The 14,687-nt window shown below is 63.6% G+C and overlaps 2 protein-coding genes and 1 long non-coding RNA gene across 4 annotated transcripts in view; 2 read left to right on the top strand and 1 right to left on the bottom strand.

Annotated features, from left to right (window-relative positions):
• Nucleotides 1-14,687, top strand: part of AAAS (aladin WD repeat nucleoporin) — a 66,144-nt gene that overhangs the window by 1,617 nt on the left and 49,840 nt on the right. The window lies entirely within an intron of this gene.
• On the top strand, nt 2,269-3,195 carry LOC133208961 (uncharacterized). The gene is made up of 5 exons (XR_009724535.1): nt 2,269-2,472; nt 2,506-2,594; nt 2,651-2,815; nt 2,849-2,980; nt 3,080-3,195. It is a non-coding gene; the product is annotated as an uncharacterized LOC133208961 (long non-coding RNA).
• On the bottom strand, nt 5,138-14,504 carry AMHR2 (anti-Mullerian hormone receptor type 2). The gene is made up of 11 exons (XM_061347152.1): nt 14,463-14,504; nt 14,177-14,326; nt 12,563-12,748; nt 11,380-11,469; nt 11,144-11,247; nt 9,790-10,014; nt 8,539-8,653; nt 8,305-8,465; nt 6,639-6,786; nt 6,422-6,558; nt 5,138-5,263 (listed from the first exon to the last, which is right to left on the bottom strand). The coding sequence occupies exons 1-11, from the start codon at nt 14,473-14,475 to the stop codon at nt 5,150-5,152; spliced, it is 1,443 nt and encodes a 480-aa protein (XP_061203136.1). The 5' UTR covers nt 14,476-14,504; the 3' UTR covers nt 5,138-5,149.

Raw genomic sequence — 14,687 nt, 5'->3', positions numbered from 1 at the left:
GGCTATAATGGGGATGTAAGGGGGGCAATAACGGGGTATACAGGGGCTATAATGGGGATGTAAGGGGGGCAATAACGGGGTATAAGGGGCTATAATGGGGATGTAAGGGGGGCAATAACGGGGTATACAGGGGCTATAATGGGGATGTAAGGGGGGCAATAACGGGGTATAAAGGGGGCTATAATGGGGATGTAAGGGGGCAATAACGGGGTATAAAGGGGGCTATAATGGGGATGTAAGGGGGCAATAACGGGGTATACAGGGGGCTATAATGGGGATGTAAGGGGGACAATAACGGGGTATACAGGGGCTATAATGGGGATGTAAGGGGGGCAATAACGGGGTATAAAGGGGGCTATAATGGGGATGTAAGGGGGGCAATAACGGGGTATAAAGGGGCTATAATGGGGATGTAAGGGGGGCAATAACGGGGTATAAAGGGGGCTATAATGGGGATGTAAGGGGGCAATAACGGGGTATACAGGGGCTATAATGGGGATGTAAGGGGGGCAATAACGGGGTATAAAGGGGGCTATAATGGGGATGTAAGGGGGGCAATAACGGGGTATACAGGGGCTATAATGGGGATGTAAGGGGGACAATAACGGGGTGGAGGGGCTATATGGGGATGTAGGGGGCAATAACGGGGTATAAAGGGGCTATAATGGGGATGTAAGGGGGGCAATAACGGGGTATAAAGGGGCTATAATGGGGATGTAAGGGGGCAATAACGGGGTATAAAGGGGCTATAATGGGGATGTAAGGGGGGCAATAACAGGGTATACAGGGGCTATAATGGGGATGTAAGGGGGGCAATAACAGGGTATACAGGGGCTATAATGGGGATGTAAGGGGGGCAATAACGGGGCATACAGGGGCTATAATGGGGATGTAAGGGGGGCAATAACGGGGTATACAGGGGCTATAATGGGGATGTAAGGGGGACAATAACGGGGTATACAGGGGCTATAATGGGGATGTAAGGGGGGCAATAACGGGGTATAAAGGGGCTATAATGGGGATGTAAGGGGGGCAATAACGGGGTGGAAAGGGGGCTATAATGGGGATGTAAGGGGGGCAATAACGGGGTATACAGGGGCTATAATGTGGATGCAAGGGGGGCAATAACGGAGTATAAAGGGGGCTATAATGGGGATGTAAGGGGGACGATAATGGGGTATACAGGGGCTATAATGGGGATGTAAGGGGGGCAATAACGGGGTATGAAGGGGGCTATAATGGGGATGTAAGGGGGGCAATAACGGGGTATACAGGGGCTATAATGGGGATGTAAGGGGGACAATAACGGGGTATACAGGGGCTATAATGGGGATGTAAGGGGGACGATAACGGGGTATGAAGGGGAAAATAATGTAACATAAAGAAGGCAATAATGGGGTCTAAAGGGGGCAATAATGGGGTATAAAGGGGCAATAGCAGGGTATAAGGGGCAATAATGGGGTATAAAGGGGCAATAGCGGGGCATAAGGGGGCAATAATGGGGTATGAGGGGAGATAACGGGATATAAGGGGGCAATAACAGGGTATAAAGGGGGCAATAATGTAGTATAAAGAAGGCAATAATGGGGTATAAAGGGGGTGATAATGGGATATAAGGGGGCAATAATGGTGTATAAAGAGAGCAATAATGGAGTGTAAAGGGGCAATAATGGGGTATAAAGGGGCAATAGTGGGGTATAAGAGGGCAATAATGGGGTACAAAGAGGGCAATAATGGGGTATACGATGGGCGATAATGGGGTATAAAGAGGGCAATAACGGGATATAAGGGGGCAATAACGGTGTATAAGGAGAGCAATAATGGAGTGTAAAGGGGCAATAATGAGGTATAAAGGGGCAATAGTGGGGTATAAGAGGGCAATAATGGGGTACAAAGAGGGCAATAATGGGGTATAAGAGGGGCGATAATGGGGTATAAAGAGGGCAATAATCGGGTACAAAGAGGGCAATAATGGGGTATAAAGGCTCAATAAAATGACAATGGGGTAACAGGAGAGTAATGGGGACATGGGGGGCTGCATGGGGCAACAACGGGGGGCAAGAAGGGGGCAATGGGAACCATGGGGGCAATTGGCATCTGGAGGGGGACAAGGGGTATAAGGGGAGCAAGAAGAGGCCAAGGGGGGGTAGTGGGGCCATGAGGGGCAATAACGGGGGGCAATGGGGGCAAGAAGGAAGCAGGGGGGCAGGTTGGAGGCCACAGGGCAGGTTTCCCCCCCCCCATGCTGACAGGGGCTGTTCCCCCACCCCCCAAGGGCACAAAGGAGACACTGACACAATGGGGGGTCCCAGGGCTTTATTGGGGAACAGCGGGGGCACCCCAGCATCCCCCAGCGCCCCCCAGCACCCAGGGCCTGCCTGCGGGCTGAGGGGACATGGGGGGAGCAGCAGGACATGGGAGGTCCAGGTTGGGCACACGTGGTCATGGATGGACACAGGAGCACCCACGGAGGTCCTGCTTGGTCATGGGTGGTCATGGATGCAGGTCCCATATGGTGATGGATGCAGGTCCCACGTGGTCATGGGTGGTGATGGATGCAGGTCCCACGTGGTCATGGGTGGTCATGGATGCAGGTCCCATGTAGTGATGGATGCAGGTCCCACGTGGTCATGGGTGGTGATGGATGCAGGTCCCACGTGGTCATGGGTGGTGATGGATGCAGGTCCCACGTGGTCATGGGTAGTGATGGATGCAGGTCCCACATGGTCATGGGTGGTGATGGATGCAGGTCCCACGTGGTCATGGGTGGTGATGGATGCAGGTCCCACGTGGTCATGGGTGGTGATGGATGCAGGTCCCATGTGGTCATGGGTAGTGATGGATGCAGGTCCCACGTGGTCATGGGTGGTGATGGATGCAGGTCCCATGTGGTCATGGGTGGTCATGGATGCAGGTCCCAGGTGGTCATGGGTGGTCATGGATGCAGGTCCCACATGGTCATGGGTGGTCATGGATGCAGGTCCCATGTGATCATGGGTGGTGATGGATGCAGGTCCCACGTGGTCATGGGTGGTCATGGGTGCATGTCCCATGTGATCATGGGTGGTCATGGAGGCAGGTCCCACGTGGTCATGGGTGGTCATGGATGCAGGTCCCACGTGGTCATGGGTGGTCATGGATGCAGGTCCCACGTGGTCATGGGTGGTCATGGATGCAGGTCCCACGTGGTCATGGATTGGTCACAGCTTCACACTGGTGGTCAAGGGGGGTCTTCACAGTGATGGTCATGGGTGGTCACAGATGCTCATGGATGCTCCTGGGTGGTCATGGTTAGACATGGGTGGTCATGGCTGGTCATGCATGGTCATAGAAGCAGGTCCCACATGGTCATGGGTGGTCATGGATGCAGGTCCCATATGATCATGGGTGGTCATGGAGGCAGGTCCCATGTGGTCATGGGTGGTCATGGCTGCACATCCCAGCAGGTCATGGATGGTTCTGTGTGGTCACGGGTGGACACAGAAGCTCATGGCTGGTCACGCATGGCCATAGAAGCAGGTCCCACATGGTCATGGCTGGTCATGGGTGGTCATGGATGCAGATCCCACGTGGCCATGGGTTGGTCACGGCTTCACACTGGTGGTCATGGGAGGTCCTGGATGCTCCTGGTTGCTCATGGGTGGTGCTGGGCACACGCTTGGCCATGGCCACGGGTGGTCCTGGGGGTCGGGGGCACACGGGATGGACACGGGGTGGTCATGGGGTGGTCATGGGGTGGTCACGGGGTGGTCACGGGGTGGCCACAGCAGGAGGTGGCCACTGGCCCCTGGTGGTGGCCTCAATCGGAGTCGCTGCTGGAGGAGGAGGAGGAGGACGAAGAGCGCTGTGGGGGGGGGGACAGAGACGTGAGCACCCTGGGGACCCCCAAGTGCCCCCCCATGTGTGTGACCCCCCCCCCATCACCTTGTGCTTCTTGTGAGCCTTCTTCATCTTCTTCTTCATCTTCTTCGCCGCCTTCTTGTCCAGCACAGGGGGGTACAGGGGGGGCACCCCATGGGGGGGGGGCACCCCAGGGTGAGGGGGGCACCCCGGGGGTCCCATTGGGCATGGGGGGGGCCCGCAATGGGGTGGGGGAGGCCCTGGGGGGTACGGGGGGGCCCCAGGGGGGTATGGGGGGTGCCCCGGTCCCCCCGGTGGGTGTGGGGGTGCCCCGGGAGGGGGGTGCATGGGGTTGGGAGGGGGGGGGTGGGGGGGGCACATGGGGTTTGGGGGGTACACGGGGTTGGGGGGGGGCGGCGGCCCTGAAAGGGGGGGAGAGAGAAGTGAGGGGGGGGACCCCAACCCCGTCACTGCCTGGGGGGGCAGGAGGGGGTCATGGGAGACCCCAAACCTGGGGATGTCCCCCCCCTTTTACCTGCACCCGGGTTCCACATGGGGGGGGCAGCTCCAGGACCTGGGGGGGGCACAGGGTGAGTGTGGGTTGTGGGGTGCAAAGGGTGGATTCAGGGTAAAAGGGGGGGATTCGGGGTTCAGGGGTTTGGGGTGCACTGGGGGTTGTGGGGTGTGGGGGGGTGGGTGTGGGGGTGCAGGGGGGTTGTGGGGTGCATGGGTGGATATAGGGGTGCGGGGGGGTTGGGGCTGGTTCTGGGGTGCATGGGGTGGATGTGGGGGTGCAGGGGGGTTCTGGGGTGCATGAGGTGGATATGGGGGGTGCAGGTGGGTTGGGGGGTGCAGGGGTGGATATGGGGGTGCAGAGGGGGTTATGGGGTGCATGGGGTGGATATGGGGGGGTTGTGGGGTGCATGGGTTGGATATGGGGGTGCAGAGTGGGTTATGGGGTGGATATGGGGGTGCAGAGGGGGTTATGGGGTGGATAAGGGGGTGCGGGGGGGTTGTGGGGTGCATGGGGTGGATATGGGAGTGCAGGGGGGGTTGTGGGGTGCATGGGGTGGATATGGGGTGCAGAGGGTGTAGATATGGGGGTGCAGAGGGGGTAGATATGGGGGTTCAGGGGTGGATGTGGGGGTGCAGGGGGGGGGTTGGTGCTGGGGGGGGCAGCTCCTTTCCCAACCTTCCGCCTTCGCTTCGACCTTGGCCCCTCCCGGCAGGAAGCGGGAGGGGGGCGGAGCTTCCCGGCGGTGGGCGGGACGAGGGCGGGGCTTCTCGGTGGCCCCGCCCCCGGGCCGGCTCAGTCCCCCTGCGCCAGGCGCTGCAGGCGCTGCAGGGCGCGCTCCGCCGAGAGCCGCGCCTCGGGGTCCGGGTCCCAGCAATCCTCGAGCAGCTCCGGCAGCGCCCCCCCGGGCTGCGGGACCCCTCCCGCGTCAGAGGGAGCGCAACGGGGACCCCCCCACAGGGACCCCAAAACAGGGACCCCCCAGAGCGGGGATCCCCCCCAAAAGGTGACCCACAAACAGGGGTCCCCAAAACGGGGCCCCTCCAGTGGCAGCAGGACCCCAACAGGGAACACCCCCCCTCCGGACAGGGACCCCCCCCAAAACAGGAAACCCCGAACAGGCGCACGACCCCCCCGAACAGGGGCACCCCCAAGCCAGGGACCCCCCCTGGTCACCCCCAAACACCAATGGGCGGCTGGGTAGGGACCCCCCCCATCACTGGCACCCCCAAACCCCCCCTGTGCACCCACACAGGGCTTCCCCCATCACGGAAGCCCCGAAACTGCTGGAATCCCCAAACACAAGCACCCCCCATCATGGGCACCCCCAAACACCCCGAGCACCCAAACCCCCCACAAGGACCCCCCATCAGGGCACCCCAAACACCCGGGCACCCCAAACCCCCGCACCCCACCCCCCCGTGCACCCGGACCCCCCCATCACGGGCACCCCCAAACCCCCCAAACCTCCCTGTGGACCCACACAGGGACCCCCCCATCACGGGCACCCCGAAACACTCCGGGAACCCCCAAACACAAGCACCCCCCATCATGGGCACCCCCAAACACCCCGGGCACCCCCAACCCCCCCCGTGCACCCCCAGGGACCCCCCCATCACGGGCACCCCCAAACCCCCCCTGTGCATCCACACAGGGACCCCCCCATCACGGGCACCCCGAAACACTCCGGGAACCCCCAAACACAAGCACCCCACATCATGGGCACCCCCAAATACCCCGGGCACCCCCAAATACCCCCTGTGCACCCACTGCAGGACCCCCCCATCACGGGCACCCCCAAACACCCCGATACCCCCCAAACACTCCCTGTGGACCCACACAGGGACCCCTCCATCACGGGCACCCCCAAACCCCCCTGTGCACCCACACAGGGACCCCCCCATCACGGGCACCCCGAAACACTCCGGGACCCCCCAAACACAAGCACCGCCCCCATCCCTGGCACCCACAAAGACTCCGGTACCCCCCAAACCCCCCCTTGTGCACCCCCTGCAGGACCCCCCATCACGTCCTCCCCCCCCCCAGTGGCCACGGGCCGGGGCTGACCTGGGGTGCCCGGTGCCAGGCGGGGGGGATCAGGGGCCGGCGCCTCTCGTCCACGGCCAAGCGGCGGAGCTGCGCCCCCGTGGGGCTGGAGCCCAGCTCGGCCTCGTAGGCGAGGCGGAACGCGGGTACCGGGGCTCCTGCGGGGCCGGAGCGGGTGAGGCCGGGGCAGGGATGCGGGGCACGGGGAGGGGTGCACGGAGCATCCCTCGGTGCTCACCGGGGCTCAGGGCCTGGCAGCGGGTCAGGATCTCCCAGAGCAGCAGCGCCAGCGCGTACACATCGGCCTGCAGCAGCGCCCGGCCCCAGGCCCGCAGGTCCAGGCTCTCGTCCAGGATCTCGGGGGCCAGGTACCGCTGCGTGCCCGCCTGCCGCAGAGCACCCCCCACGGCACGGTCAGCCCAGGGCACCGGGGCTCGGCTCTGCTCTGCGCACACAACGCACGGGGCGGGCAGTGGGCAGGGGGCCTGTCCCTGTCACATCCCTGTCCCCATCCTTGGTCTCATCCCATCATCCCGTGCCCTTCCCATCCCCAGCCCTGTCTCAATCCTGTCCCTGTCCCCATCTCCATCCCCATCCCATCTCCATCCCCTTCCCATCCCCATCTCCATCCCCTTCCCATCCCCATCCCTGTCTCAATCCTGTCCCTGTCCCCATCTCCATCCCCTTCCCATCCCCATCCCATTCCCATCCCCATCCCTGTCTCAATCCTGTCCCTGTCCCCATCTCCATCCCCTTCCCATCCCCATCCCTGTCTCAATCCTGTCCCTGTCCCCATCTCCATCCCCATCCCTGTCTCAATTCTATCCCTGTCCCCATCTCCATCCCCAACCCTGTCTCAGTTCTATCCCTGTCCCCATCTCCATGTCCATCTGCATCCCTATCCCAACCTCATCCCTATCCCTGTCCCCATCCTTGCTCCCATCCTGTCTCCATCCCCATTCACATCCCATCCTCATCACCTTTCCATCCCCATCCCTGTCTCAATTATATCCCTGTCCCCATCTCCATCTGCATTCCCATCCCATCCCTGTCTCAACCCTATCCTTGTCCTCATCCTCATCCCCAACTCCATCCCACCCCATTACATCCCCATCCCACCTCCATCCAGTCTCTGTCCCCATCCCTGTCTCAATGCTATCCCTGTCCTCATCCTCATCCCTGTCTCCATCCCACCCCATCACATCCCCATTTCTATCCCCATCCCCATTCCTGTCTGCATCCCATCCCTGTCCCCATCCCTGTTCCCACCCAGTCTCCATCCCCATCCCTGTCTCAGTGCTATCCCTGTCTCCATCCCATCACATCCCCATCCCACCTCCATTCAATCTCCATCCCCATCTCTATCCCCATCCTCAACCCTGTCTCCATCCCACCCCATCACATCCCCATCCCTGTCTCCATGCTATCTCTGCCTCCATCCCATCACCATCCTATCCCCATCCCCATCCCATCCCCATCCCCATCTCTATCCCCATCCCCATCCCCATCCCATCCCCATCCCTGTCTCCATCCCCATCCCATCCCATTTCCATCCCCATCCCCATCCCAATCCCATCCCCATCCCTGTCTCCGTCCTATCCCTGCCTCCATCCCACCCCATCTCTATCTCCATCCCCATCCCCATCCCTGTCTCCATGCTATCCCTGCCTCCATCCCACCATCTCTCCCATCCCACCCCATCCTCCCCATCTCCATTCCCATCCCCATATCCCATTCCCACCCCATCCCATTTCTTCCCTTATCCCCACCTCATTCCCATTCCATCCCATCCCCATCCCACTTATCCCGTCCCTCTCCCATCCATCCCTTTCCCATCCCCATCCCTCCTCATCCCCATCCCCACCCCATCCCCATCCCCGCCTCCCTCCCACCCCCTCCATCACCCTGCGGATGGGTCCCCCTCTCGGGGCCGCGGCTCCCCCCTGCTCTCTGGGCGGCAGCGCCAGCGCCAGCCCGAAGTCTCCAATGGCGCAGGTGCCATCGTCCCGCACCAGCACGTTCTGGCTGCTCAGGTCCCGGTGAACCACGCTGGGCTTGTACAGGCCTGGGGGGGGGGGGGGGGGGGGGGTGAGGGGGGGGGGGGGGGGGGGGGTGCTCCGGTGCCCCCCGGTGCTCACCATCGCGCCACAGCTCCTGGTGCAGGAAGGCCAAGCCCCGAGCCAGGGACAGCGCCAGGCGCACGCTGCCCGCCCAGGTACCCACGTGGTGAGCAAGGAACTGGCGCAGGGAGCCCTGGGGGGGACAGCACGGGTGGGGACACAACACAGAACACATGGGGACACACAACACATGGGGACACACACACAACACAGGTGAGGACATGTAACACACATGGAGACACACACAACACGGGTGAGGACACACAACACATAACACACATGGGGACACACACAACACATGTGGGGACACACAACACATATAGGGACACAACACACATGGGGGGACACAACACATGGAGACACGCAACACACAACACGTGTGGGGACACCACACATAACACACAACACGTGTGGGGACACACAACACATATAGGGACACAACACACATGGGGACACAACCACAACACGTGTGGGGACACACAACACATGGGGACACACACATGTGGGGACACAACACACAACATGTGTGAGGACACACACACAACATACAGGGACACACACACATGGGGACACAACACACATGGGGACACACAACACAACATGTGTGAGGACACACAACATGTGTGGGGACACACATGAGGACACACACAACACACATGAGAACACACAACACACATGGGCACACATGAGGGCACACACACAACATGTGTGAGCACACAACATGTGGGCACACGAGGACACACACATGTGAGCACACACAACACACATGAGAACACACAACACACATGGGCACACACAAGGACACACACACATGGGAACATGCACACACATGTGGGCACACAGGCATCTCCCCCCACTGCCCCCTTTCCCGTGTGTTGGTGTGTGATGGCCATGCACCAGCACCCCACGGGCACCCATGTGAACCCACAGGACCCCATGTGCACCCACAGCATCCCATGTGAACCCCAGCATCCCATGTGCACCCATGTGATCCCTAACACCCCATGTGCACCCACAGCATCCCATGTGCACCTGTGTCATCCCCAGCATCCCATGTGCACCCATGTGAACCCCAGCATCCCATGTGATCCCCAGCATCCCATGTGCACCCATGTGAACCCACAGCATCCCATGGGCACCCCAGCACCCCACGTGCACCCATGTGACCCCCAGCATCCCGCCCCCACCCATCCCCATTCTCCCCATTGACCCTCGCTCCGCCCCCTTTCCCCCCCGTTCCCGCCCCCCCGCTCCCGTTCCCGCGCTCACCGCCGTGTACAGCTGCAGCACCCGGAGCCCCCCCCCCGCGCGCGGCCCCGCGGCGCGCGCCCCCAGCAGCCGCGCCACGTTCTCGTGCTCCATGAGCGGCAGCGCGTGCACGGCGCGCTCCGCAGCGAACCGCGCGGCCCCGCCGGCCGCGAACGCTTTGATGGCGACCGGGCGGTGGCGGAGGGAGCCGGCCCAGACCGAGGAGAAGCGGCCCCGCTGCAGCACCTGCGGGAGAGCGCCCCCCAGTGGGGCAATGGGGACAGGGCGGCCATGGGGCAATGGGGATGGGGCAGGCGTGGGGCAATGGGGACAGCGCCCCCCGTGGGGCAATGGGGATGGGGCAGGTGTGGGGGGGACAGTGCAGGCGTGGGGCAATGGGGACAGTGCAGAGATGGGGGGGACAGGGCAGGGATGGGGCAATGGTGACAGCGCCCCCCGTGGGGCAATGGGGACGGTGCAGGGATGGGGCAATGGGGACAGCGCCCCCAAATGGGGCAATGGGGACAGTGCAGGGAAGGGGGGGACAGTGCAGGGATGGGGCAATGGGGACAGGGCAGGGATGGGGGGGGACGGTGCAAGGATGGGGCAATGGGGACAGCGCCTCCATGGGGCAATGGGGACGGGGCAGGGATGGGACAATGGGGACAGCGCCCCCGTGGGACAATGGGGACAGTGCAGGCATGGGGCAATGGGGACAGTGCCCCCATAGGGCGGGACAGCGCTCCCGAATGGCACTGAGCGGCAGCGACCCCACAGAGCGGGACAGAGCCCCATAGACAGCGACAGGGACCCCACAGCCCCCACACACCCCATAGCACCCCCATAGGACCCCCATGGACAGACCCCATAGACAGGGACCCTCCGTGGGCCACAGCCCGAGAACCGGCCCCGCTGCAGCACCGGCAGGGGGCACCCAGGCACGGGGACAGCCGGACCCGGGGTCCCCCCCCAAGGGCCCCCATGCCCAGGGGCCCCACCCCCCCTCCAAACCCTCCCCCCCCTCAGCCCTGAGCCCCCCCCGACCCCGCAGGGTTTCATTGCGCCACCCCCCACCATTGGGTGCCTCCCCCATTGGTTGCCCCCTCCCCATCATTGGGTGCCCCCCCCATGTGTCCCTCCCCCCATGGGTGCCCCCCCCCCATTGGTTGCCCCCCCCCATTGGTTGCCCCCCACCATTGGTTGCCCCCTCCCCATCATTGGGTGCCCCCCCATTGGTTGCCCCCTCCCCATCATTGGGTGCCTCCCACCATTGGTTGCCCCCTCCCCACCATTGGGTGCCCCCCCACCATTGGGTGCACCCCCATCATTGGGTGCCCCCCCACCATTGGGTGCCCCCCCCATGTGCGCCCCCCACCTTCAGGAAGCGCAGCGCAGGCAGCTCCGGGCTGGGGGGCTCTGGGGGGGCCCCGCTCCCCCCCCGCCGTGGCCGCCCCCTGTGGGCCCTGGCCCGGCGCAGCCCTGGAACGGGGACGTGTGGGGCACAGGGACCCCCCTCCGGGACCCCCATAACGAGGGGGAGGCGGGGGCTGGGGACCCCCAGGAGCCCCCCATTGGGGACACTGGGGGGGGGTCTGTGCCCCCCATCCCTACCGAGCACACAGAGGCAGGCGAGGAGGATGAGGAGGGGGCCGGCGCCCCACAGCCACAGCGCCCCCGTGCGGCCGGGCCCTGGGGACGGGGCTGCGGTGATGCCGGGTCCCGGGGGGCCCCAGCCCCATAGAGCTGCCCCATAGATCCCATAGCCCCCCCCATGGGCCCCACAGCCCCCCCCCCATGGGCCCCACAGCCCCCTATAGGTCCCTTAAGGGTCCCAGCACCAACCCACCACAGACCCCCCCCGGGTCTCCCACCCCCTATGTGCCCCCTGTCCCTCCCCGTGGGTCCCTATGGGCCCCACATCCCACCCCTAGGGGTCCCTTAAGGGTCCCAACCCCCCCCATGGGTCCCCTGAGGGTTTCAGGGTCCACCCCAAGTGATCTCAGTGGCTCCCATCCCTTGCACCCCCATTACCCCCCATTGCCCCCATTACCATTGCTCCCATTGCCTCCCATTATCCCCATTACCCTTTACCCCTATACTCTATTACCCCATTACCCCATTACCCCCCATTACCCATACCCCATTACACCCATTACCCCATCACCCCCCATTACCATTACCCCATTACCCCATTCCCCCATTACCCTCCATTCCCCCATCCCCATTACCCCCCTTACCCCATTCCCCCATTGCTCCCATTGCCCCATTACCCCCATTGCCCCCCATTACCCATTACCCCCATTACCCCATTACCCCCATTACCCCATTACCCCCATTACCCCCCTTACTCCATTACCCTATTTCCCCATTACCATTACCCCATTACCCCATTCCCCCATTACCCCATTCCCCCATTCCCATTCCCCCATTCCCCCATTACCCCCATTACCCCATTCCCCCATTCCCCCCATTCCCATTCCCCCCATTCCCCATTCCCCCCATTACCCCCATTCCCCCATTGCTCCCATTACCCCCATTCCCCCATTACTCCCCATTGCCCCCATTACCCCATTACCCCCATTCCCCCATTGCCCCCATTACCCCCATTACCCCATTACCCCCATTACCCCATTGCCCATTACCCCATTGTCCCCATTCCCCCATTACCCATTCCCCCCATTACCCCATTCCATTACCCCCATTCCCCCATTGCCCCCATTACCCCATTCCCATTACCCCATTCCCCCAGTGTTCCCCACTCCCCCCCCCCCCCGTTATCCCGTTCCCCCCGTACCTGCTCCGTTCCTGCCCGCCCCCCCCGCCGCCCGTTGCCCGCTCCCGCTCCCGCTGTTCCCGTTCCCGTTCCCGTTGCAGAGCTGCCCCCGGCACAGGCAGACGAGGACGGCGCCGCCCGGGGGCCCCGCGGGGCTGGGGGCGCACAGGGGGGAGGGGCACGAGGCGCCCCCGCCCCCCCAGCAGCCTGCGGGAGCCGCCGATGGCACCGGGACCGCGGGGACCCCCCGGGGACCCCCCTTAACAGGGAACCCCCCAGGGACCCCCTTAACAGGGACCCCCCCTAGGGACCCCCCTTAACAGGGAACCCCCCCAGGGACCCCCTTAACAGGGACCCCCCCCATGGACCCCCCTTAACATGGAACCCCCCAGGGACCCCCCTTAACAGAGACCCCCCCTTAACAGGGACCCTCCTTAACAGGAAACCCCTTAACAGGGAACCCCCCATAGGGACACCCTTAACAGGGACCCCCCTTAACAGTGACCCCCTTAACAGGGACCCCCCCTAGGGACCCACTTAACAGGAACCCACAGGGAACCCCCTTAACAGGGAACCCTCTTGACAGGGACTCCCCTTAACAGGGACCCACAGGGACACCCCGTAACAGGGAACCCCCTTAACAGGGAACCCCCCCCAGGGACCCCCCTTAACAGGGACCCCCCCTTAACAGGGAACACCCCCTAGGGACCGCCTTAACGGGGACCCCCCCTTAACCTTAACAGGGACCCCCCCTTAACAGGGACCCACAGGGACCCCCCTTAACAGGGAACCCCCCAGGGACCCCCTTAACAGAGACCCCAGGGACCCCCTTAACAGAGACCCCCCTTAACAGGGACCCCCCTTAACAGAGACCCCCCTAGGGACCCCCTTAACATGGACCCCCCTTAACAGGAACCCTCCCAGAGAACCCCCTTAACAGAGACCCGCAGGGAACGCCCCCACAGATCCCCCCACCCCCCGAGGGACCCCCTTAACAGAGACCCCCCCCAGGGAACCCCCAGGAACCCCCCTCAGGGACCCCCCTTAACAGACACCCACCTGAACCCGGATCTCCCCAGAGAACCCCCTTAACAGAACCCCCCCCAGGGAACCCCCAGGGGTCCCCATCAGGGATCCCCGTTAACGGGGGCCCCCCCCAGGGAACCCCCTTAAAAGAGACCCCCCCAGGGACCCCCTTAACAGGGACCCCCCCCCAGGGACCCCCTAACAGGAACCCCCTGAACCGGGATCCCCCAAGGGACCCCCCCAGGGACCCCCCTTAACAGGGACCCCCCTGAACCGGACCCCATGGACGGCTCCAGCACCCCCCTTAACCCCCCCCCCCATCTCCCCATCGACCCCCCTTTTCCCTTCCCGTGTCCCCCTCTTCAGGAACCCCCCCCATCGAGGCCCCCTTCCCCCGTTCCCCCCCCCCCCATGTCCATCCCCCCCCCCCCCGCATTCCCGGCCCCACAGCTCAAGGCCAAGGTCAGGTCCCGGCCGCAGCCGCCAATGGACCCGGGGGGGGGGGGGATCCCCATCCCCAACCCCCCCCATAGGGCAGGCTCAGCCCCAGCACCCCCAACCCCCCCCCCCCCATAGGGCAGGATGGGGCCCCCCCATCCCCGCTCTCACCCTGCACCAGTGCCTGGCTCTGGTTCCAGATCCCGATGCAGCAGTGGCCGGGGGGGCACCGCACGGTGCGGGGCCGAGCCCCCCCCGCGCCCCCCAGCCCCCCCCGCACACTGGGGTGCTTGTAGGAGACGCAGCTGAGATTGCGGGGACCTGGGGGGGGTGGGGGGGGTAGAGAGTGGGGAGCGCCCCAAAACCACCCCCCCCTCCCACCGAACCCCATCATCCCCCCCCCCCCCAAACCCCATCCCCAGAACCCCCCTATGGGGCTGGGGGGGGCAGCACCCACCTGGGTGCCCCATGGGAGCCTCTGGGATGGAGTGAATGGGATGCGGGAAGCGGCCGGGAGGAGGAGGAGGAGGAGGAGGAGGAAGGAGCAGCCCCCGCAGTGGGGAGGGGAATGGGATGGGATGGGATGGGATGGGGGGGGCCGGTATGATCCAGCCCCCCCCACAGAGCCCCACATTGTTCCAGCCCCACACTGTGCCCATCTCCCCCCATAGCCCCACGCTGT

Source organism: Neopsephotus bourkii, unplaced genomic scaffold (assembly GCF_033783945.1).
Source record: "Neopsephotus bourkii isolate Nb327-2 ecotype Australia unplaced genomic scaffold, CSIRO-AGI_Nbou_v1 NB_309, whole genome shotgun sequence".
Lineage (NCBI taxonomy): Eukaryota > Metazoa > Chordata > Aves > Psittaciformes > Psittacidae > Neopsephotus > Neopsephotus bourkii.
Note: the sequence above shows the minus strand (reverse complement) of the source record. Positions and strands in the feature narration are given on the sequence as shown.